Raw genomic sequence first — 23,003 nt, forward strand, 5'->3', positions numbered from 1 at the left:
GTCTCCATTTCTGTAAATTTTTTAATTTCAAGAATGTTATATAAATTGAGTCATCCAGTATGTAAGATTGTAGGGTAGGGTTTCCCCCCCAACTGAGCATAATTCCCTTGAAATTTATCCAGATTGTCATGTGTCAATAGTTTGTTTCCTTCTATTTCTGAATAGTATTCCATTGTGTGAATGTACTATAACTTAACCAGTCATTATGGAAGGACATCTGATTTATTTCCAGTTTTTGGCTGTCATAAGTTAAGCTTCTGTGAACTTCATGTACAGGTTTTTATGTGATCATAAATTTTCATTGCCAAGAGTGCAATTGCTGGATCATATTTGCTAAGTGTGTGGTTTGTAATTTACTTAAAAAATTAGCAGATAAAGACCCTTTCCTTTTAAAATGATTGACTTTTACTTTTTGTGTGTGTGTGAAAAACATCAGCTCACAGTTCCTTGCAAAGCTGTCTGTCTTCTAGAACCTGTTACCTGTGTAGCTGAGCAATTGAACTGAACTGAACTGAACCTGTGTAGCCAGGGAGTTTGCATTTTGAAACAGTCATTGTGAGAGAAAGGTGAAAGCTGACAGGTCAAATCCCAGAGTCATCATAGAGTAGTTTCCTTTTCTGTGAAACAATATGTGTATTTTGTTCGGTTGCTTAGTCGTGTTTGAGTCTTTGCGATCCCATAGACTACAGTACGCCAGGCTTCCCTGTCCTTCACCATCTCCAGGAACTTGCTCAAACTCATGTCCATTGAGTCGGTGATGCCATCCAACCATCTCGTCCTCTGTCGTCCCCTTCTCCTCCTGCCTTCAATCTTTCCCAGCATCAGGGACTTTTCTAAGAAGTTGGCCCTTTCCATCAGGTAGCCAAAATGTTGGAGCTTCAGCTTCAGTGTTAGTCCCTCCAATGAATATTCAGGATTGATTTCCTTTAGGATTGACTAGTTTGATCTCCTTGCAGTCCAAGGGACTCCCAAGAGTCTTGTTCAGCATAACAGTTCAAAAGCATCAGTTCTTTGCTGCTCAGCCTTTATGGTCCAATTCTCACAACCATACACGACTACTGGAAAAACCATAGCTTTGACTATATGGACCTTTGTCAGCAGAGTAACGTCTCTGCTTTTTAATACGCTGTCTAGGGTTATCATAGGTTTTCTTCCAAGGAGCAAGTGTCTTTTGATTTCATGGCTGCAGTCAGCATCTGCAGTGATTTTGGAGCCCAAGAAAATAGAAGTCTCTTACTGTTTCGATTGTTTCCTCATCTATTTGCCATGAAGTGATGGACCAGTTGCCATGATCTTAGTTTTTTGAATGTTGAGTTATTACATGTGTTAGTTCTTGTCTTTTTTGCACTTGGTCTTCAGCTTTAATGTTGTAATAAAGTTGCATTTTCTTTTCTTTTCTTACAGCGGCTATGTGACTACGTTTGTGACCTCCTGTTGGAAGAGTCAAATGTCCAGCCAGTATCAACACCAGTAACAGTGTGTGGAGACATACATGGACAGGTAAAATTTCACGAGCAGAGTGTTAGCTTTTGTACCGTCTGTCCATAGTCCATGTGTGTTTCCACTTGTGCTGTAAAATATTAAAAAACAAGGAGCAGCTAGTGGTTGGCTAGGATGCCTCAGTCTGTGTGACACTAATGATTCCTGGCTACTGTTGAACTGAATAGAAGCAGCAGTCAGATTATTCATGGACTTTGTTGAAATCACATTAGGAAGTGAACTGAGTGAAGCATTATTGTTCTGTGGACAGGAGGAGTTAGAAAATTACAGACTGACTGCTCATCGTTACTATGGTTGATAGGAGATGCTTTGGTTTTGGGCACTAATTTTCTGTTCATTCTACACATTGCTGTTGTATTCATTCTGTTCACCTAATGTCATATTTTATTGAAAATTCATCATTTCCTTAGAGGGAATGAGAGTAACAACTGTTCAGAAAAACTGTTGTTGCATGATTTCACAGCAATCCTGTGCTAGAATGGAATGAGAAAGACAGTTCACCTTTTCATCTGCTGGGATTTTGTTTGTTTTTAAGAGTTTCAGAGCATTGACAGGAGGGGTACACCTCATTTTTAGACTCTTATTGTTTAGCCTGATTAGGAAGCTGTGTATTTGTGGAGTTTTTTTTTTTCTTTTTTCCTGGGTAATGAAAGCTGAACAAAACACTCATAGCCTGCTTTATGGATGTAGTGGAGTTGGGGCTAATATATTGTGACATAATATAATATATAATTATAATAATAATATATTGTGAACAACACTGGATTTATGAATGCCAACATGACCTTAACCATCACTGCCTAAAGGAGCAGAAAGGTGTATAGATTATTTGTGATTGAGTTGGGTTTTTCAGTCTGTTCTCTGGATGTTTGAGGTTATAGTAAATGACATCTGCGTGTTATCAGCTGCTAAATAGAAACCCCATTATGTCATATTTGATCTGTTAAAATTCTAGTTCTCTAAACTAAACCATTAGGAGCGTATTTCTTGATTTCCATATAACTTCTCTCCTAAAGTATAATAAACATTTCTATTTTGCTAATATAAAGGATATTAATATAGGCAGTGCCTTTAACATATTTGTAAAAGTTGGAATAAACCAAGCAGTGTTTTCCTTTGATTTTAATATGAAAATTGAGGGGTTACCTGTGTTTGGCTGCACTGCGTAGGTCGTGGGATCTTAGTTCCAGACCAGAGATTAAGTCTGTCCCCTCAGATTCAATCAGCAGTGAAAGTGCAGAGTCCTAAAAACTGGACCACTAGGAAATTCCCCAAGGACTTTTCAGTATATGAATTACAGTCATGATCAAAGGTTAGGAAGGTAGAGACAACTTCATAGTAATTTACACTTCTCTAATATATACACCTTCAGTCAAATGTACAACTCTTGCTTTCATTTATCTTGTGTTTTGAGATTAATAAATTGTGCTTTCTCATAAATTCCATGTCAGTTTTTTTTTTAAGGGTTCCACGAGATTGGATCATTTTGTGGAGGAGGACTAAGACTGAAACGTTGAGGAATTAGCCTAAATTCACATAGCTCCTAAGGGACAGAGCTGAGATTGAAACTCACAGGTGCCCAGTAGCCCATGTTACTGTTATTTTTGCCTGCACAGTTTGCTCACCCACCTGCTGTCACTTCCCTGACCGGTATTTGAACCTGGGGCACATCAATGAAAGCTCAGAATCCTAACCACTAGGCCACCAGGGAACTCCCAGTCCATGTTAAGACTGCCACCAAACTGAACAGTGTTTCTCTTGTACTTGATGCTTTAAAACAATTGCTCATTGAAAACATAGAACTTCAGAAGCTTCTAAATGTCTGTAGACTAAAGTCAAATGTAAGATGTGTCTTTTGGGACTTGTACAGTTGTCTTCCCCTTGGGCTAGTTCTGGAATTGCAGGATTGGATTATGACTATAAATAAATTCATAGAAAGTGTTGGCACACATACAGTGCCAGGAAGCATTGAAACAGTATAATCTAGTGAGGAGGTTGTAGAGTTCAGTGTCAGATAGAGCTTGGTTTAAGTCCTGCCTGGGTACATAATAGCTGTTTAAGAAGCCACTTCAGCTAGCTCTTCAGTTCTTTAGATATGTGGACCTTTGAGGGTCTGTAAGATGGCACAACCAGTTCATTCTAAAGGAGATCAATCCTGGGTGTTCGTTGGAAGGACTGATGCTAAAGCTGAAACTCCAGTACTTTGGCCACCTCATGAGAAGAGTTGACTCACTGGAAAAGACTCTGATGCTGGGAGGGAATGGGGGCAGGAGAAGAAGGGGACGACAGAGAATGAGATGGCTGGATGGCATCACCGAGTCGATGGACATGAGTTTGAGTGAACTCCGGGAGTTGGTGATGGACAGGGAGGCCTGGCGTGCTGTGATTCATGGGGTCGCAAAGAGTTGGACATGACTGAGCGACTGAACTGAATTGAAGATGGCACAAAATCAGCTGAGGGTAAAACTGCTGGTGCCTCCTGATCAAGGGAGTGTCACCAAACATATGCTGGTTGTTCTTGTATTCTTCACCGGCATGCATGCATTTACAGTAAAATAAAATGCCAGTATCATTTAAGAATCTCCTTGATGAACTAGTAATATTAATTAATAGTAACTATAGTAATAGATATATCTTTTGAACAGCCCCTGTGATGAAGTATGCATAAAGCATACCATGTCAAAGAAAAATGGTTATCTCAAAAGAAGTTACTTTTGCAGTTTTGTTTCTCCATCTGAAATAGCCTCTTTTTTTTTCTTTTTAATGGAATGCTATTTTTACTTGAGAGAATGAATGACAAACTATGAGTATTTGGCAACTATTTTGCAAAAGTGAATGAAGTGAGCCAGTCACTTTAAGAGGAACAATTGATAGTATTTGTTGCTGATGCCAGAATTTGAGTTTTCAAGAAAATAATTGGAATTTTAGAAAATTTGAATTCACCACCATGAAGCTCCTGGCGTCTGATACCTAAAAGACTTTTCTGATGAGATGAGTGATAATATTAACAAAATATTTTTTTAATGATTATAAGGAAATACTATTTTTCATTTTCCAGATAACCAGAGTGTATTATCCACTCAAAGTGTTAGACCAACCTATCTAATATAGTTTGAGAAGAGACCAGTTGTCCAGTTTTGATGTATTAGAAGAAAAATATGCACCATTATCTCTAAAGGTTATTAAAATTTTCCTCCCTTTTGTAACACATACCTGTATGAAGCTGGATTTACTTTGTATACTTTAAACAGCATATTCCAACAGATTGGCTGTTCAGTTCAGTTCAGTCACTCAGTCGTGTCTGACTCTTTGCCACCCCATGGACTGCAACACACCACGCCTCCTTGTCCATCACCAGTTCCCGGAGTTTACTCAAATTCATGTCCATTGAGTCGGTGATGCCATCCAACCATCTCATCCTCTGTTGTCCACTTCTCCTCTCGCCTTCAATTTTTCCCAGTATCAGGATCTTTTCAAATGAGTCAGTTCTTTGCATCAGATGGCCAAAGGATTGGAGTTTCAGCTTCAGCATCAGTCCTTCCAATGAATATTCAGATTGGCTGTAGAGGCAGGCTTTGAAAACCCAAGCTGTGCTCTTTTTTTGCCAGGCATTAAAGAGATTTGCAAAAATGTAAAACAGTGCCAGTCTTCTCATCAGTTTGTTTTGTTTTGGAAAAGTTTATTTTTCATTAAAAATATGTGTATGTTACTACTTAGTGAGTTATTGATTTTTTTAATTTAATTTTTCATTTTGGGGTATTGTTGATTTACAATGTTATGTTAGTTTCAGATGTACAGCAAAGTGATTCAGTTATACATATACATATATGCATTCTTTTTCCATATAGGTTATTACAGAATATTGAGTAGAGTTCTCTGTGCTATACAGTAGGTCCTTACTGTTTATTTTATTTAAAGTAGTATGTATGTGTTAATCCCAAACTCCTAATTCATCCCTCCCCGATTTTTCTTTTCTTTTTTTTTTTTTATTGGTTTTGCCATACATTGACATGAATCTGCCCCGGGTGTACATGTGTTCCCCATCCTGAACCCCCCTCCTAACTCCCTCCTCATATCATCCCTCTGGGTCATCCCCGTGCACCAGCCCCGAGCATCCTGTATCATGAATCAAACCTGGACTGGTGATTCGTTACACATATGATAATATACATGTTTCAGTGCCATTCTCCCAAATCATCCCACCTTCGCCCTCTTCCATAGACTCCAAAATACTGTTCTATACATCTGTGTCTCTTTTGCTGTCCTCATATACAGGGTTATCGTTACTATCTTTCTAAATTCCGTATATATGCATTAGTATACTGTATTGGTGTTTTTCTTTCTGGCTTACTTCACTCTGTATAATCGGCTCCAGTTTCATCCACCTCATTAGAAATGATTCAAATGTAAATCTCCCTCCCTGATTTTTAAAATGAATTTCAGTTCAGTTCATTTCAGTCGCTCAGTCGTGTCTGACTCTGTGACCCCATGAACTGCAGTACGCCAGGCCTCCCTGTCCATCACCAACTCCTGGAGTCTATTCAAACTCATGTCCATTGAGTCAGTGATGCCATCCAGCCATCTCAGCCTCTGTCGTCCCCTTCTCCTCCCGCCTTCAATCTTTCCCAGCATCAGGGTCTTTTCAAATGAGTCAGCTCTTTGCATCAGGTGGCCAAAGTATTGGATTTTCAGCTTCAACATCAGTCCTTCCAATGAACACTCAGGACTGATCTCCTTTAGGATGGACTGGTTGGATCTCCTTGCAGTCCAAGGGACTCTCAAAAGTCTTCTCCAACACCACAGTTCAAATGCATCAGTTCTTTTTCACTCAGCTTTCTTTATGGTCCAACTCTCACACCCATACATGACTACTGGAAAACCCATAACTTTGACTAAATGGACCTTTGTTGGCAGTGTAATGGTCTGCTTTTTAATATGCTGTCTAGGTTGGTCATAACTTTCCTTCTAAGGAGTAAGCGTCTTTTAATTTCATGGCTGCAGTCACCACCTGCAGTGATTTTGGAGCCCAAAAAAATAAAGTCAGCCACTGTTTCCACTATTTGTCCATCTATTTGCCGTTAAGTGATGGGACCGGATGCTATGATTTTAGTTTTCTGAATGTTGAGTTTTAAGCCAACTTTTTCACTCTCCTCTTTCACTTTCATCAAGAGGCTCTTTAGTTCTTCGCTTTCTGCCATAAGGGTGGTGTCATCTGCACATCTGAGGTTTAAACATTAGCAAATGATCACTTTAAAAGTCTAATATGGTTAATACTGATTCATATAGTGTAAAAACAAAAGCCTTTGAGGACCTGTAATTTTTAAGACTATGCTTGGGTCTTGAAACCAAAAAAATTAAGAACTACTGAGTTGGCCAACTGTTTCCTTGCCTCTAATAATGGGGTAAAATCCACATCTAAGGATTCGTTTTGTTTTAAAATAAGAACACTTGCAAAGTGTGTGTGATATGAAAAACATACAGTAGATGGTGGAAATTATTTGTGGAATAATGAGATGGGCTCCCAGGAATGTATGACAGTTACTTGTCTCCATATGTTTTTAGTAACTCTTTATTATATGTTTTTTTAAATTTATTTTTTTATTGAAGGATAATTGGTTTACAGAATTTTGTTGTTTTCTGTCAGACCTCAACCTGAATCAGCCATCAGTTCAGTTCAGTCACTCAGTCGTGTCCGACTCTTTGCCTCCCCATGAATCACAGCACGCCAGGCCTCCCTGTCCATCAGCCATAGGTATACGTATGTCTCCTCCCTTTTGAACTTCCCTCCCATCTCCCTCCCCATCCCACCCCTTTAGGTTGATACGGAGCCCCTGTTTGAGTTTCTTAGCCATACAGCAAATTCCCATTGGCTATCTGTTTTACGTATGGTAATGTAAGTTTTCATGTTACTCTTTCCATACATCTCACCCTCTCCTCCCCTCTCCCCATGTCCACAAGTCTATTCTCTATGTCTCTTTCTCCATTGCTGCCCTGTTTAAGTAAAATTCTTCAGTACCAGTTTTCTAGATTCCATATATATGCATTCAGTTCAGTTCAGTTCAGTCACTCAGTTGTGTCCGACTCTTTGTGACCCCATGAATCGCAGCACGCCAGGCCTCCCTGTCTATCACCAACTCCTGGAGTTCACTCAAACTCATGTCCATTGAGTCGGTGATGCCATCCAGCCATCTCATTCTCTGTCGTCCCCTTCTCCTCCTGCCCCCAATCCCTCCCAGCATCAGAGTCTTTTCCAGTGAGTCAACTCTTCTCATGAGGTGGCCAAAGTATTGGAGTTTCAGCTTTAGCATCAGTCCTTCCAATGAACACCCAGGACTGATCTCCTTTAGAATGGACTGGTTGGATCTCCTTGCAGTCCAAGGGACTCTCAAGAGTCTTCTCCAACACCACAGTTCAAAAGCATCAATTCTTCGGCGATCAGCTTTCTTCACAGTCCAACTCTCACATCCATACATGACCACGGGAAAAACCATAGCCTTGACTAGACGGACCTTTGTTGGCAAAGTAATGTCTCTGCTTTTTAATATGTTATCTAGATTGGTCATAACTTTCCTTCCAAGGAGTAAGTGTCTTTTAATTTCATGGCTGCAGTCACCATCTGCACTGATTTTGGAGCCCCCAGAATTAAAGTCTGACACTGTTTCCACTGTTTCCCCATCTATTTCCCACAAAGTGATTGGACCAGATGCCATGATCTTTGTTTTCTGAGTGTTGAGCTTCAAGCCAACTTTTTCACTGTCCTCTTTCACTTTCATCAAGAGGCTCTTTAGTTCTTCTTCACTTTCTGCCCTAAGGGTGGTGTCATCTGCATATCTGAGGTTATTGATATTTCTCCCAGCAATCTTGATTCCAGCTTGTGCTTCTTCCAGCCCAGCGTTCCTCATGATGTACTCTTCATATAAGTTAAATAAGCAGGGTGACAATATACAACCTTGACCTACTCCTTTTCCTATTTAGAACCAATCTGGTGTTCCATGTCTAGTTCTAACTGTTGCTTCCTGACCTGTCTACAGGTTTCTGTACATACTCAATATTTTACATAGTAAAATTGTATAGTTATAGGTGTAATTTTGTGTTCTGTCACACTTTGCTACATAGTTTCCATTATAATCATTATTTATGACTGCGTGAGGTCTGGGTCTTACTAATATTCCCCTATGTTGGTCATGAAGGTTGTTGCTTCTCTTATTAGAAATGGTGCTACGATGCATTTTCTTTATGTTACACACCTTTTTTTTTTTTTTCCCCTTTAAGAATATAGTCACAGAAGTGGAATTACTAGGCCAAAGTAATACACACATACGTGTGTGTGTGTATTACATATACACATATATACACCAAGTGTGTGTATAAATTATACTTATTTTTTATTGCTTATATTGTGTGTGATTGTTTATACATATGTGATACACACATGCATACTTATATGTGAGGTGTGAAGTGAGAAGTAATATTACTATGTAAATTTTACTTTCAAATGTAAATGAACAGACGTGAAGGAAATTATTACTAGTAGTTGGTATAGTCAATTCCTTTAATCCAAAATTCTTTTTCAGAAAAACTGTGATGTTTTCTTTAGGAAGTAAGATTAGGATAATCTAGTTGATTGAAGTTATCAAGCACACATTTTTGTCAGTTAAATTTTCAGGCAAATAGAGTATGATGAAATATACTTTTTTTTTTTAAATATAATGATTATTGAGAAGACTCTCCACAGCTGTAGAGCCTAAGGGTACACATCTCTGAAAGCAGAGTATAAGAAGGTAGGTTGATGTGCTCTGTAGGACACTATGAAATGTCATATAAACTCATTCTTTGAAAGAAATTCTTATCCACTTGTTTCCTTAACTTTTGTCTCTTTAAAATAGATGCAGAATGTGGGACAAGATGATTGGGTTAGCTTATCGACAGTTAGGTAACTGATACATGATTTCAAATTCTCTAGTGATAGACGGGGAGATGTGTGAAAGGAATTTGAGGGGGTTTGCCATGACATTGATGAGCTAGGAATGACTTTAGTGAAAACTGAGAGCTTCATTTTAGTGCTTTTTTTTTTAAGGCTTGGAAGCTGTGTGCTTGGTAGTTTAGTTTGCACTTTCTTTTTATGAATGTACATATTTGAAGTCTTAATTCACCACTTTACACAGTTTGGCCTCAGTGTCATTATTTTACTCCTTCACAGGAATTTATAATCAGCATATATTGCCTTTCTTTTATAGTTTTATGACCTTTGTGAACTATTCAGAACTGGAGGTCAGGTTCCTGACACAAACTACATATTTATGGTATGTAAACACCAGTGATATCAACTACTTATTTTAAATGGAGATTTGTCTTACTACATGTAGATTATATAATACTTTCATTGCCATGTGACAATCAGTATTTAAATATGTGAAAAAGTGATTCAGTACTTTGCTACATTTTGCTGTGTCCTTTAGTTGAGAATAATTAGTTTTGTAAACTGCTGTGCAGGTAGGACTGAGTTGTAGCCTTCAGTAATGTTTAGGCAAAAACAACAAAAAAAAAATAGCTTGGAACCTCAGGTTTAAAGCATAAATCTTCAATTTACTGTTATTTTGTCATTTTTTTTTTTTTTGAGCATTCATTTTCATCAGTTATTAATCTGGACTGAAGAATGTACACATTTACACATTTGCTATTAAGGTAGATACTTGCTTTCTTTTTGGAATAAAATGTTACTGTTTAATTTTTTTTTGAGTCCTTTTATTTTCCTTCCTTCTGAAGATTTCTGGGTTACTTTCTTATTCTTTTAGCTGCTTTCCTATGGTCTAATATTGGCCCAAGTAAACATAAATGGAAAGCGTAGATAGTATGTCATTATATGCAGTTGTTAAATACAAAGCTGAGTGTAGAACACTGTAAAAGAACTATTTTCAAATTGACAGCTCTTTTGATACAGTTAAAAAGATTTTTGAAATTCATTTAAAGTTTTTTGATTCACATGTTTTTTTACAAAGGTTTATTAATGTAGGTAATAGAGAATTGAAAAAATGGTGGTTCTATAGGGAAAGTCCTTGAGAGAACTGCACAGCAGGTTCCTGTAAGCCTCCCCTAGCATAAGACTAGCACATTTAGTTCAGATCAGTTCATTTAGTAGGAATAGCTTATTTACTTCCATTTCAATTTTTTGTTAAAACTCAATTTCCAAATAATTCAGTGTGTGACTCTTCATTTTTGTTATTTTGTACTGTGTCTCTGAGTTTGTGCACTTTGGTATAATTAAAAAAAAATATTGTTGCTATTATATTGTTCGTAACTATAAATTTTTATTTTACAGGGTGATTTTGTAGACCGAGGTTACTATAGTTTGGAGACCTTCACTTACCTTCTTGCACTAAAGGCTAAATGGCCTGATCGTATTACACTTCTGCGAGGAAATCATGAGAGTAGACAGATAACACAGGTGTATGGATTTTATGGTAAGATTTTCTGTTCTCTGACTGAATATTATCTTATCTTCCTCTTTGGGGAAAAAATTCCACCATTGAATGTGCTTTTAATAGTAAGATTAGAAAATACAGATAATCTTTTTCCACTCTCATTTTTAACTCCATTTTTCCCCTCAATCAGTTGAAAATCTGACTACGTAGAGAGAACCATTCTATTTTTTCATTTTTTACTAAAATATATAGTTGATTTACAATATCAGTTTCAGATGTGCAACACAGTGATTCAATATTTTTATAGATTATACTCCTTTTAAAGTTATTATAAAATATTAGCTGTATTGCCTATGTTGTACAGTATATCCTTGTAGCTTATTATTTTATACATAGTAGTCTGAGAGAAGCCTTTTTTAACTTTTTCGTGTATGTTTTTCTAGATCAGTGCCTCAAAATATAGTTTTCAGTTTACCTCATTAGAATTATCTGGGATGCTTGTTAAAATTGTAGACTGATGGGTGCTACTGTAGACCATTTGGGGTGGGGCCTTAGAATCTGCTGAAAAGGAATGTTTTGCACACTCAGTTTAAGAGCCTATTCTGTATACAGTGTGTGTTTGTATACATATCTGTATATGTATACCTCACATCAAGCTAAAATGTGATCATACTTGGTTTTTTAATATTGTGACCAGCTTTTTCACTGCATTAATGTTGTTTTTATAGCTGCACTTCAACACACTGTATGGATGTGCTGTAAATCTGTGTACTTCCTCCAGAGAATACTGGAACTCGAATCATTAAAAGCAAAATAGCTACTTCTATAAAATTTTATATGATTGAAAGCTTTTAAAAATGAGATTTGGACCTCTTTGAAGGAGGTAGATAGAACTGTTGAGATATTAATATGAATTTTCTTTGAGCACGATTAAAGCAAATATTGAGAGATTTAAAAATATTAATCTCATAACCATTTAGTTTTAGACTTTATATTTTGAATTATCTTCTGCCATTGTAAAGATAAATTGAACTCTCTTACTGCTCATTTTGTCAGCCATTGTCAATTATTAAACTGAGAAATTTTGACAATTTATTGTTATTTATTTATTTATGGTCAACCATAAATAATGGATTGAATCAGGGATTGAATGCAGGCCACGGCAGGGAAAGCCTGGAATCCTAACTGCTAGGCCACCAGGGAACTCTCTGAGAATTTGTTGCTTATATAACTTTGTTAATAGAAATTGAAAAGTTAGATGGCTAATATTTATCTCCTTTCTACAAGTTATTTTTTATTTACATTCTCAAAATGCCAAATACCATTTGGAATAAAACTGATTGATGCTTTTACAAAATAATCAGTATTTTGGATAACGTATAATATGATGTTAGTGAAAGCAGCTGAGTCCAGCTGTCCAAGATTACTATTATGCATATACTTACACCCCAGAAATTGACCAGCATTATCATTGTAGGGCAAAAGGAATAAAGAGGGGAGAGAAAGGAGGACAGTTTAATCATGATGCCTTGACTGAAGACAATGACAGCAGCACAACGTCGAGTGCTGAATGTTTCGGATCCCAAGCTGCTCTCTAGTGCTCATAGATGGTGTCGTCTAGTAAGAGGAAGCCCATCTGCTCCTCAGGAGGAAGACAGATTTAGTCACCATGGAACTCAATATTGATTTTAAAGTAAAAATGTCCACATATAGCTATTATTTTGGGCCTTCAGTTCATCCTGATAAACATGGTTGCAGTTAGCAGTTATTATGAACCAAGTGCTTTGCTTATGTGTCAGGGTAAAAAATTGACAAGTCGATTGCTACTGGTAAACTGTGCTCAGTGTTAGAGATGTCTCCTGAGACATTTACGTAAGGATCCTGCCTCACGTAGAGAAACAATTTAGAAAATTATGAGGGTTGACCGTACCCCACAGTATCATTTTCAGCTTTACTTAGGACAATAGTGATATGTGTTTGTTTGTTTTTTCAAAATAAAGGAAAAAACCAAAGAGCATAGCTTCCTTGGTATTAACTGAGAGAAGAGATTAATATACTCTATTAACTGTTGTAGATAGCAGAGAGAATGTTCAGCTGAGACTATATAAGACCTGGTGATAACTAGTAAGGTACTTACTAGAACTCAAGTGTGTGGTTGCACAATCTGCAGAAAATCTCAGGAGAGACAATGTAGGCCTGAGAAATGTTGAAAAGGGGATTACCCATGTTCTTGTGATTCAGGGTCCTCTAATGTGTTTGGTTATTCTGCTAGCATAAAGTAGTCACATTAAATACGTTACTGTGTTTGATGGAATTGCCCAGAATTTTTTAAAAGTTTATTTATTTGGCCATGCCACATGGCCTGTAGGACCCAATTCTTTGACCAGGGATCAAAACTACACCCTTAGCAGTGAAAACAAGGAGTCCCAACCACCAGACCAACCAGGGAACTCCTCCCAGTATTAATGATAAGACAAAAATGTTTGTTTTGGGTTATATCAAATTAATATTTAGCTCTTCTTGATTATAACATTTGACCAATAATTTCAGCTGCTCCTTAGGGCCAATTTTGGAGGACCACTTTCCTAGACCAGTTAGCTAGTTGTCTCCTGACTCTACATGGAGGATCTACCAGGGCTAAATATGTGTCATAACTTACCATCCTAGTTTAAGCACAAGTTCTGTTGTCCTAGTGTTAGATATATCCTTTATTTATTTTATTTCATTTATTTATTTTTTGGCTGTGCCTCACAGCTTGCAGAATCTTAGTTCACCAACCAGGGATTGAACCCAGGCCATGGCAGTGAAAGCGCTGAGTCCTAACCACTGGATCTCCAGGGAACTACCTTGTATTCTTTATTTTTATCAGCATATTCAGAACTTCATTAATGAGAACTCTGTTTCTCTCATAGATGAGTGCCAAACCAAATATGGAAATGCTAATGCCTGGAGATACTGTACCAAAGTTTTTGACATGCTCACAGTAGCAGCTGTAAGTTTATGTAAATCTTTTAAAAAGCTTAAGTATTTTTCTGCCAGTAATACTTTGTATATGTTTATCTAATTGCCATCTCAATTATACTGATATCATTAGCACTCATTGATGAATTTAGGTATGACTGAGTTTATTGTTATATATTCAACTCTTTGTTATCTTTTTTTGCTAGTTAATAGATGAGCAGATTTTGTGTGTTCATGGTGGTTTATCTCCTGATATCAAAACACTGGATCAAATTCGAACCATTGAACGGAATCAGGAAATTCCCCATAAAGGAGCATTTTGTGATCTGGTTTGGTCAGATCCTGAAGATGTGGATACTTGGGCAATCAGTCCCCGAGGAGCAGGTTGGCTTTTTGGCGCAAAGGTCACAAATGAGGTAAAGCCAACATTTTTTTAAAAGTGGTTTGTTGGTTGCTAATGGCATGTGTAAAGAACTATGGTTGTTACAGATACCAAACTTCTAGTCTAGTTTACTCAAACTGTGGTGCCTGTGGATATCAGATTTCTTGTCTGGTTTATCATATGTCTTTCCTTAAGGTTAAATGAGATCATGTAATAAAAGCACCTCTTTTAGCATCCACTGGTACATGGATGTGTAAAATAAATTTTCCTGTTCTTTCAAATAGTGCAAGTAATGAGATAACAAGGGCAGGATAGGCACCTTTTTAATATATATTTCTTAAGTGTGTATATATATATTTTAATTGAGATATAAGTGACATATAACATTGTATTAGTTATGTATACAACATAATGATTTGATCTGTGTGTTTATTGTGAATAGGCAGATTTTTTGAGGTTCAACTATTTTCATTTAAAAATATACATACACAGGGTGAACTAATCCAGCATAGTGGAGTCAGAGAGCTAGGTTTATCCTGTCTGATCCTCTGTTTCTTTCAGTTGCAAGAGAAGGATAATAAATCTCTCCAAATTTTTTAAGAGCCATACTGAAGCCTCAGTAAATGACCAGTATTGATAGTAATATGTGTGTATGGTCAGTCGTGTCCTACTCTTTGCAACCCCATGGACTGTAGCTTGCCAGGCTCCTTTGTCCATGGGATTTCCCAGACGAGAATACTGGAGTGGATTGCCGTTTTCCTCCTCCAGGGCATCTTCCTGATCCCATGTCTCTTGTGTCTCCTTCATTGGCAGGCAGATTCTTTGCCACTAGCGCCACCTGGGATGCAGACTGATAGTAATATATTTATTGCTAACTGCTGAGTCACTTCAGTCGTGTCCGACTCTGTGTGACCCCATAGACAGAAGCCCACCAGGCTCCCCCGTCCCTGGGATTCTCCAGGCAAGAACACTGGAGTGGGTTGCCATTTCCTTCTCCAAATAAATATATTTATTATTAAACCATAAAAAACTTTGCTTCATATCTGATTGTACTTACAGAATGCTTTTCTTTTAGAAACTTGTGTCTAATTATGTGATTATTTCTATAACTCAGGCCAAAGTGGCTAACTTACGGAAATTAGTGGGGAATAACAGTAGAATGGGTTCCATAATCATGAGAGCTTTAGTAGATACAGGATTTACACTTTATTTAATACTTATTTTCTTTTATATGTAGGTTGATTTATTTAAAAATGTGCTGGATACTTAACAGAACCTTTCTAAATTGCAGTTTGTTCATATCAACAACCTAAAACTCATCTGCAGAGCACATCAATTAGTGCATGAAGGCTATAAATTTATGTTTGATGAGAAGCTGGTAACAGTATGGTCTGCTCCTAATTACTGCTATCGTTGTGGAAATATTGCTTCAATCATGGTCTTCAAAGATGTAAATACAAGAGAACCAAAGTTATTCCGGGCAGTTCCAGATTCAGAACGTGTTATTCCTCCCAGAACGACGACGCCGTATTTCCTTTGAGGCCTTCGCCCCATCCTGCTGACCCATTTTTCTGCCCTCTTCTTACCCCAACTTTTGTGTATGACCCTCTACAATATACTTTTTATTGAGCACTTTGCTGCTGAAATGCTGCCTCTTGCCTTTTTTTTTAAATTTTAAATTATCTAAATTTATTGTTTGTTATGGTGTCTATAGCAACGTTTTTCTGTCAGTTTTCTCCCCCATCCCATCCCTGCCTTGGACTCATTTGAGAAGACTTGAGAAATGTCTTAATACTCACACTGCTGCATGTAGCTCTTGCTTATTTACCGGTCTGAGGGAAACTGAATGTGTTTCCTTTTTTAAAAAGCCAATTGACAGAACCGACTACACTGAAATACTCTTCCTTTTGTATTATTCAGTCTTTTGTTTTAGTTTGATAAGTTTTAAGAAATTTCAGCAGCAAAGTTGTTATCCAGTGGGCACGATGGACTGCAAATGACTCGAGTTATGTATACCGTCCCAGCTGTAAACGTCATTGTCCTTTGTTGGATGATATTTTAAATGGATATAAAATAAATTGGTCTAAAGGGCTGCCCTTTGTTGTGTTTTTAAATTTTAGTTTTAAAACTGCTATAGCTTATGACTTTGTACATTAAGATAATTGTATTGATCTTTTTCCAGATTCCTTGTATTTTTTAATAAAGTAATCCTAAATAAAACTCAGATAGGTTAAAGTGTTAGAAATTTTAAACAGCATATGTTGTTAGCTTAAAAGTTATTCTTTTTTTTTTCCTAATCAGAGTTCTTGAACCCTTTGGCTATTAAGTTTAAAACTTCAACTGAAATTCAGTACTATTTATTTTTAAAAAATCACTAAACTGTGCCTAAATAAATAACTGCCATATTAATGTTTTGGTTTATATCCTCTCTAGTAATAGAAAAACATTTAATACTTGTAATGCTGATGTGTTCATTTGATACCAGTTGAGTAGAATGTGATCAATCCAGTTTACAGTCTATCATGAGTATCATTAAGTAAAATATATGTCCTTTTCAATGGGAATCATTCTTTTCTTGCTGTAACACTTGACCTTAACTTTTAGAAAGTGTTCATTTTTTAACTGCAACTGGAAAGGTTGAAAAGTCAGGACTCTTGTATTTGTGGACGGACTCTTGTATTTGTGGACTGTAATCTGAAGCAGATTTTTTAAAGTGTAGAAAAAAACCCAAATTGTCCTTTTTGTAAAGGTCTGTGATACCATGTTTTGGCTTTGTGTAAGTAATTTGAATATCCAAAGGGTTGTGATGATCAGTTCTTGATATGCAACTGTCCGCTTAATAAGGACAAGTGTCCAGTGTCTCTTATGACTTTGGTCATAAATGATGCTAGAATTAACCATTTTGTGAAATAATTGGTATCCATTTACTACTATAATTGATTTTTTGTCATTCCAGGAAATGTTTGTGAAGCCAGCCAATTAATAAAGCACTTTAGCATCTGTTCAGGTAGTTTTGAAAACCAACTTTTTCCCATTCAGGATAAGAACTTCCAGGTTACCTAAAAATGCAATAAAAATCTTTATAGTCTAAGCTTCTTGGCACATAATTTTTCATCAGGGCTTTTCCTTTATTAAATGAGCACAATACTGTTTAAATTTTTACCCCCGTAATCACACAGCTCCTTGTATAGTTTTTAATTGTATAGCTGCAAGAAAGAAGTGACTAAGACATTTGCTGCAAACACTTGAATTGTTGGGTCAGTAGCTTTGTGTTACTGCCCTGACCCCAGTGTAATTCAGGGGGAAAGGTATTTTTTGTCTTATGTAGCTATGTATTTTACTAATTGTGAAACACTGGAAATTAATGATGCAGACAACTTGGTGTGGTCTTGGAACAGCTCTCTGCAGTATTTTTTTTTTTTTTTTCTGTTACCACAAATTGTATTTGAGTGCTTGCTCTCATCTGCTTTTAAGTTGTACCAATAAAATCAGTAACCCTCAGCCCTTCCCATCTGACCCTCCTTAGCTTAGACTGCTGTCGTTGTTTCAGTTACCCGTGTAATGTGACTTTTATTTTTAAGTCATGGTGTACTGCATTTGTTTGTCACTAGTTGGGCATGTGCCAATATTTCCGTCCGTTCCTTAACTGCCATCTCTGTTTTGCCTGATTTTTTCTCTTCAACTGAATAATGGCTTTTTGCATGAAAAAAAGTTTTTAATATTAGACATGTAAAGGGAAGAAAGAGTGAATGTATTGGACTTTGTAAGCCTAAAAGGAATATTTGGATCCCTCTAATAAAAAGGGCTTGTACTATTTAGAGTAATCATGTGGTGGAAAATACTTGCAAGTCACAGATTTGTAGGCAGGAGGCTCTGTTACTCCCTGTGTCTAGGCTGAATGTAAAATCCCTTATGTTGTATTAATGGGGGTAATAACTATTTTTATTTGCCGATGATATACTTGGTTTCTAATAAAATGTCCTAGGCTCTAGTGAGAACTGTCTACTTTTAATTGCCAATTACTCCCCTTTCCTCATTTTTCTGATATGCTCTTGGCTAGCTTTTTCTTGGTTAATGCTTTTTCCTGAAAAATCTCACCATTTTAAATGTGTTTATTCAAGTGTGATCCTAAAAAACCTGGATCAAGAGCACATCTCTAATATGCAGCCTGCATCAGCTCCTACTCCATCTGGATGTCTAGAACTGTTGGATGATTTTGATGTCTTAAACCCTGGGTTTTGCTTTTGTAATAAGGTTTGAAATACTCTTCTTCACATTAAGATTTGTGTGTTTTTGCTTTGTAAGCCCAGCATCAGGTTTTGGAAAATGCCTGTACTGTGAAAGCAAATCCGAACTCTCTCTGAGCCTCTTTCATTGTCAGAAATAGAATTGCTTTCCATCAGCCTCCAAAAAATTGTATATCTGGAGTGGAAGAGATTTAACAGTAAAAAATCCAGATTTTTAAATGTACTTGTTTTCTAAATGCCAATGTTTGTAAAGCACCTTCAGTTCTTTGGATGAAAGGTGCTATATTCTCTCAGTGTAAATTAATAAAAAGATTATAGGAAGTTTGTCAAAAAATTTTATCTAATGCAGTCTGTAGTATGTCCCAACAAGAAGTTAGCATTTTATATAACACAATTTTAAAAAATGCTTATTCCTTTACTTGGTTGCTTGACTAGTAAACAGAAGTGAAACTTTTCTTGTTCTGCATTTGACTCTTAAGTGTCCCAGTTCTTTAAAGGCAACATTCATTGTCCTGTCCTGGATCCACTGCCCAGAACCCTGCTTCATGAGATTGTCACAATTCTTTCACTTGTGTAATTAAACAGTGTGAAGTCATGCTGATGAAATATACAGTAGTAAAACACCGAACAGAAGCATTTGGAAAGTCCCCTAGCATGAAACCAAATACCGTAGATGCTTGGGGAAGGAACCTGTCCCCCGTCTTACTAGTTTTCCTGTTAATCACTTGGTGAATATGTACCTTTTTCACCCTTGTGATAGTAAGTTTATGCTGGTTTAGATCATTCAGATGTTTTCTTAATTCAAAAATGCATGAAGTTTATGAATTTTTTTTTGCATGTGTGTCAACAAGAATACTTATTAGGTAAGTATATTCCACTCAGTCCTTGGGGATCCACTGTTCTCAGCACTTTGCTCTTTTTTATATAAATGGAAATGCGTTATTAAAGACAATGCAGGCATTATGGAATAATGGAAAGAATATAGGTTTTGGGGTCAATCTAGGTAAGAACCCCCGGTCTGCCAGGCAGTAAGAACAGCTAACCTGTATTGAGCACACTTGGCTGAATACTGTACATGCCCTATTTTGTGTCATCCTTAAAATGGCTCGATGACTATATTACCTCTTTGTTCATTTTTTCTTCAGATGTGGAAACAGACCATAGGTAACTTGCCCAAGTTTGCACAGGAGAGCTGGAACTTGAACCCCTTTATGGCATCCTAGAGTAGTACGTCTTACACAGTGTTGGTTATTGTAGCTGTGTGACCCCTGAGCAAGTTGGATGCTAATCTTAAAAATTCTGTGTCTAAGAATGTCATACAGGGTTGGTCTCAGGATTAAAAACAGCACTCAAAATACCCAGTCCCTGACCCAAAGTTGCAGTTTATTGAGTGCACACTTACATGCCATTTGCCCAAATTCATTGTAGTTAGGAAGTAAGAGTAATCCAAGCCAATATATAATTGCTGACATAGTGTACTTTATATAAGTACAACAAATTTGGAGAAGGAAATGTTTGATTAGGATGGAGCAGCTGGGGAAGGCTTAAAAGAGGAAGTGTGAATTAAAAGAGGAATGTGTACCAGAATGATGGGCCATGTATTTCATATAGTAGAAGCACAGAAGCGGGGATTACTAGAACTTGGACACGATTTGGAGATAGAATTGAGGTTATGTACTTCTTGGGAAAGCTTAAGCTTAAGAAATGAATAGCTTGCAGCTCTATTGACAATACTGTGTTACAGAAGCATTGGCCAATTGTGAAAAACCTTGAAAACCAAGCAGGATAGTTTTAATTCATGTTTTGAGAAACATAGTGAACGACTTTCAAAATTAGTCTTCCTAGTAAGTTGATCCCACCAGGAGTCCTGCCCCATCTTCCCCAGTCTTTGACAAATTATTCTGGGATTCTTTCCTTTATCTGGCTTGGTAATAGTAAGGGTGGATACTACTGGTTGGGAATTAGGTGACTATGGTTCTGTAATTTGGGGATTATGTAAAATACTAATTTGGGGAGCCAACATGTTCAATTGTTTTTCCTTGTCAATGCCATTTTAAAGGTTCCATTAAAATTTACCGTTATTTCAATGAAGTATGTAAAAAGAGCTGTCTCAGGATGAAGGACAGTCCTTTACACCAAATAAATTTGACTTTATGAAAAATTAGTATTCTTATTTTTGACATTTGTGGAGATCAGTAAGAGATTTGTTCCAAGCCTTTTGGTGTGTATAACTCTAAGCTGTTACATTATTGATGCTCAAAAGCATGTTCTACTAAAACAGAAGTAGCTTAAGCGTTTTATGCCTCCTCTCAGCTCCAAATAGATTCTGAGGATCTAGCAAATAAAAACTACAGAGGAATGCAGCAAGGGGAAGGGGATTCCACCAAAAAGGATGTTAATGAGTTATGTCTTATTTTGAAGAATTGTCTTGTTAAAGCAGAAAAGATGACTGACGTTTATTATGCTTATGTGCTGGTAGTCTTGCGTGCTTAGGTCTGGCAACAATACTTAAAACGCAAAGAACTTTATTTTCAAATCGACTCGCTGGAGCAGAGGTCACAGTTACCTTCAGTATCAGGATGGTTAGCAACACATTCAGGGGTCAATTCTATATAGGCATTTGAAAACGGGGCCCATTGCTTTTGATTATGGCATCAATTCTGTATGCAGGGTTGATTTTCCTTTCTTGGTAATTTACTTTATAAACCTCTTGCTTTCTTGGAAGCCTGCACCCAAGCCTGTGATCTTTTCTGCAGGGTACTGAGCACATAAACCGCGCTTTTTTTTTTTTTTTTTAATAAGGTCCTAACAGTTTTCTTGCTGGATTCTCTATGAAGCGCCTCTGAGTTCTGACCATTACAGCATGATGTAGTCAGGGACCGGATATGAGGTGGTTCAAAATGAAGCCCAGTTTGGAGACTTCGCTCACTGTCGCACCTGCCAGAGGAGTTTGGGAAATTGCAGCGCTTGGCTGTTGGGTCTGGCGTAGCTCAGTGTCGGGGGGCGCCAGCAGGTGTGTGGGATGCAGGAACCTGAGCCAAAAGAACCTGCCCGCAGGTGTCTGGCGCCGGAGACGCAGTTTCTACTTTTGACCGCACGGTGGCGCTTAGATATCTCCGGCCTTGCTAGCAGTCTCTAAGGCACCTCCGCTGCCACCTGCAGTCTCAACCAAACTCTAGGTGGCGGGATGTGACGGCCCGAGAGCCCAATCGACCACCAGGTTTTCGGCTACACTACAGCTCTAGCCAATGGGAGCCGAGGAGAGGCGCGGAGGGGGCGGGTCTCGCGGCAAGCCTGGCAGAGGCGCGAGGCCCTCCGCCCGCCTCTCCGCCTACTCCGAGCCTCCGCCGCCTCAGCTTCCCGAGCGAGCCCTGCGGCCGCCGGAGCAGCTCCCGCGGCGGAGCAGGAGCCGGATGGTCAGAGGAGCCCGGCAGCCCCAGCAGCCGCGGAGTCGCCTGGCCCCCAGGTGGGGCGGGGGCCGGATGGAGGTCGGGCTTGGGGGATGGGGCGGGGGCGCGGGAGCGGGCCCAGGGCAGCGGCTTGGGGCCGTGAGGCATTCGGGGGCGCCGAGCCCGGTGGGGCGGGGGGTCCAGGCTGCGGGGAACTCGGGGGTCGCCTCGGGGGCGGCGGCGCGGGCCGCCCGGCGGTCGCACCCTCCCGGCCGCGTGAGAGGGTGTGTGAGGGAAGGGGCGCCGACGGGTGAGAGTCGGGGCGCTGGGCCGGGAGCGGGAGGAACGCGCGCCCGGCGGAGGGGGCCGTGGAATGCGGGGGCGCCGGGCCTGGAGGGGCACCGCACGGGCGGGAGGCGGTGGGCACGGGGAAGGGGACGCCAGGGGCTCGCGGGGTTGGTGAGGCAGACAATGAGTAGGAGGTGGTGGGTGGTTTTGGGGAGATGGGCTGTGACGGATGAGGATGAGGATGGAGTCAGAGACCAGGAGACAGAGCAAGGTTTGGGCGAAGCAGATATTAAGGGGACGGTGAGTCCCGGGGTCGCTGGGTTTCGGGTTAACAGGAAAACAGCATAAGGCATTTTGTAAGGTCAGGTATGGGCTTAGCGAGTCTAGGGTTCTCGAGGGCGGTCCGTTGAGTTGTTGACTGGCACAGCATGGCCCGCAGATGTGTTCTGGTATGTTACTTTTAGTTACCATCTTGTCTGTTTGGTCTGTAGACTGACTGGCACAGTGGAGAAACCACCCCGAAAACGGAAAAGCAGGTAAGGCAAAATGCCTTCCTAATTTTTCTTCGTTTTTTTCCATTTGCTTGGCTGCACCTGTGCTATACTGCATAATTATACACTGTCAGATGAAGTTTTTTATTTAGCTCCTTTCTTAATGAGTGTAGCTGTTTGCAGGATCTCTCTTCTGAGGACCTCAAAGTATTACCTGTACACTTTTTTCTGTTTAAGATTATATGGCAAACAGTGTGGATAATTGAGAAGTCCTAATTTTTTTTATGTTAGCCGTAATTTCAACTTCTTCACCAGCTCTGTTT

General features: G+C 38.7%; 2 protein-coding genes across 2 annotated transcripts in view; both read left to right on the forward strand.

Moving 5' to 3' along the window:
- PPP6C (protein phosphatase 6 catalytic subunit) overlaps positions 1–17,835 on the forward strand; it is a 47,157-nt gene extending 29,322 nt beyond the window's left edge. Inside the window, exons 4-9 of the mRNA XM_088841155.1 lie at positions 1,405–1,500; positions 9,738–9,803; positions 10,820–10,961; positions 13,835–13,914; positions 14,090–14,299; positions 15,557–17,835. Of these exons, the coding sequence (XP_088697281.1) occupies positions 1,405–1,500; positions 9,738–9,803; positions 10,820–10,961; positions 13,835–13,914; positions 14,090–14,299; positions 15,557–15,805 (843 nt within the window). The 3' untranslated portion in view covers positions 15,806–17,835. The remainder of the gene's footprint in view (positions 1–1,404; positions 1,501–9,737; positions 9,804–10,819; positions 10,962–13,834; positions 13,915–14,089; positions 14,300–15,556) is intronic.
- A 3,925-nt stretch (positions 17,836–21,760) lies between these two features.
- SCAI (suppressor of cancer cell invasion) overlaps positions 21,761–23,003 on the forward strand; it is a 118,916-nt gene continuing 117,673 nt past the window's right edge. Inside the window, exons 1-2 of the mRNA XM_055399318.2 lie at positions 21,761–21,978; positions 22,681–22,725. Coding sequence (XP_055255293.1) covers positions 21,761–21,978; positions 22,681–22,725 — 263 coding nt within the window. The remainder of the gene's footprint in view (positions 21,979–22,680; positions 22,726–23,003) is intronic.

Source organism: Moschus berezovskii, chromosome 11 (assembly GCF_049115385.1).
Source record: "Moschus berezovskii isolate FMDL1 chromosome 11, NW_MosBer_1.0, whole genome shotgun sequence".
Classification (NCBI taxonomy): domain Eukaryota; kingdom Metazoa; phylum Chordata; class Mammalia; order Artiodactyla; family Moschidae; genus Moschus; species Moschus berezovskii.